The following is a 1,563-nucleotide window of genomic DNA, read 5'->3' as shown; positions in this document are numbered from 1 at the left end:
CTGGCGCGGCTGCTGCCGCTGCTGCCTACTCGCCATGGAGCATCGCATCGTGGGGCCCGGGCCTTACAGAGCTACCAGGCTGGTGAGTGAGTGTGCGGGGGCCTGGGCGGAGCCGCCGGTGCCGCGAGCTCCCACTCTACGAGCGGACAGAGTGCTTGTCAGTCTTCGCTTCTGCAGTTCAGCGGGGCCCGGGTGTGGAGCGTTTCAGCTGGGACTGCTGGGGCTGCTTTTTACTGGACCAGGCTCAAAGAAAGGCTAAAGGGGCCCAGAGCTCAGCCGGCCGGGGGTGAGTGCAGCTTTGTCCCGAGATGTTGACTTGGTTTTCGGCAGTAGATGGCACCTCTCTATTTAAAGACCCCAAGACCAGGCTGCTCCCTGCCTTTTGTCCTCTGGAATCTAACGGACCCAGTCGGTAACCTGAGGGCCACCACGTACCCCGTAACGCCCAGCGTTCGCTGCAGTCCAGGCAGGGCGTGTCTCCTTCCTGAGTGACACCTGATGATACCTGACGAGGTATTCGAACAAACGGTGCCCAGAACAGAGGGGCATCGTCCTGGCCACATTTCCGGCCCCTGGCGTTTCTGTTTCTGTCAGCACCGATCCAACTGAGGAGCTGGCCCGGACAGATGTTTTAGAAGAGTCTTTGCCGACCCTGAGGGTCCCTGGGTCCGTTTTTTTTTTTTTTTTCCTGGGAGAAAAGCTTTGGTATTGAGGTGTACTTGGTCTGCTTTATGGCCTGGAGCAAGTAATTTTAGTGATTTCTACCTCAAAGGCTTACTATAATGCAATAAAGGGTGACAATTTGGTAATATCTGTGGCAAGTGTTTTAGAGGACTTTCTGTGGAAGTGTAATGGTAATCTGGGAGGACGGTAACTTGCTCCTTGGTCTGCCAACCTCTCTGGCCACATTTAACATGGGAATTACTCTCATCGCTCCATGCATCATAATGAATACACAGGAAAAGGTGGGAACTAAGATCCAAACTCTTACTCAGCTAGACTTATGGAAGAGGTGAGGATGCTGGAATACAGATAATGTAAATAGGGTTTCCTTTTCTTTCCAAAGCCAGCTACACACTATACCAGTAGGTCAAGCCAGAGCTGAGAAGGCCAGCTTCTGGAAGAGAAACCATAGTTGGTGCTGATGGGTCTTTTTAAATTTGGCTCATAGATCACTTTGAGAAGCTGATGAAGATTAAGGATCCTCTTCACCGAAAACTGCACGTGCCACATACTCATGAAATTTTACATGATTTAAGGGAACTTGGGGCTGGGCACGGTGACTCATTCCTGTAATCCCAGCACTTTGGGAGGCCAAGGTGGATGGATCACCTGAGGTCAGGAGTTTGAGACCAGCCTGGCCAACACAGCAAAACCCTGTCTCTACTAAAAATACAAAAACTAGCTGGGCATGGTGGCACCTGCCTGTAATCCCACCTACTTGGGAGGCTGAGGCAGGAGAATCGCTTGAACCTGGGAGGTGGAGGTTGCACTGAGCCAAGAGTGCATCATTGCACTCCAGCCTGGGCAACAAGAGCAAAACTCCATCTCAAAAAAAAAAAA

The 1,563-nt window shown here is 51.7% G+C and overlaps 1 protein-coding gene across 1 annotated transcript in view; it reads left to right on the top strand.

The window, feature by feature from the left end:
* The window catches only part of DEPDC1B (DEP domain containing 1B), a 74,229-nt gene continuing 72,666 nt past the window's right edge, over positions 1 to 1,563 (top strand). Inside the window, exon 1 of the mRNA XM_011992137.1 lies at positions 1 to 82. Within this exon, the coding sequence (XP_011847527.1) occupies positions 35 to 82 (48 nt within the window). The 5' untranslated portion in view covers positions 1 to 34. The remainder of the gene's footprint in view (positions 83 to 1,563) is intronic.

The sequence above is a fragment of the Mandrillus leucophaeus genome, unplaced genomic scaffold (genome assembly GCF_000951045.1).
Source record: "Mandrillus leucophaeus isolate KB7577 unplaced genomic scaffold, Mleu.le_1.0 Scaffold403, whole genome shotgun sequence".
Taxonomy (NCBI): Eukaryota; Metazoa; Chordata; class Mammalia; order Primates; family Cercopithecidae; genus Mandrillus; species Mandrillus leucophaeus.
Note: the sequence above shows the minus strand (reverse complement) of the source record. Positions and strands in the feature narration are given on the sequence as shown.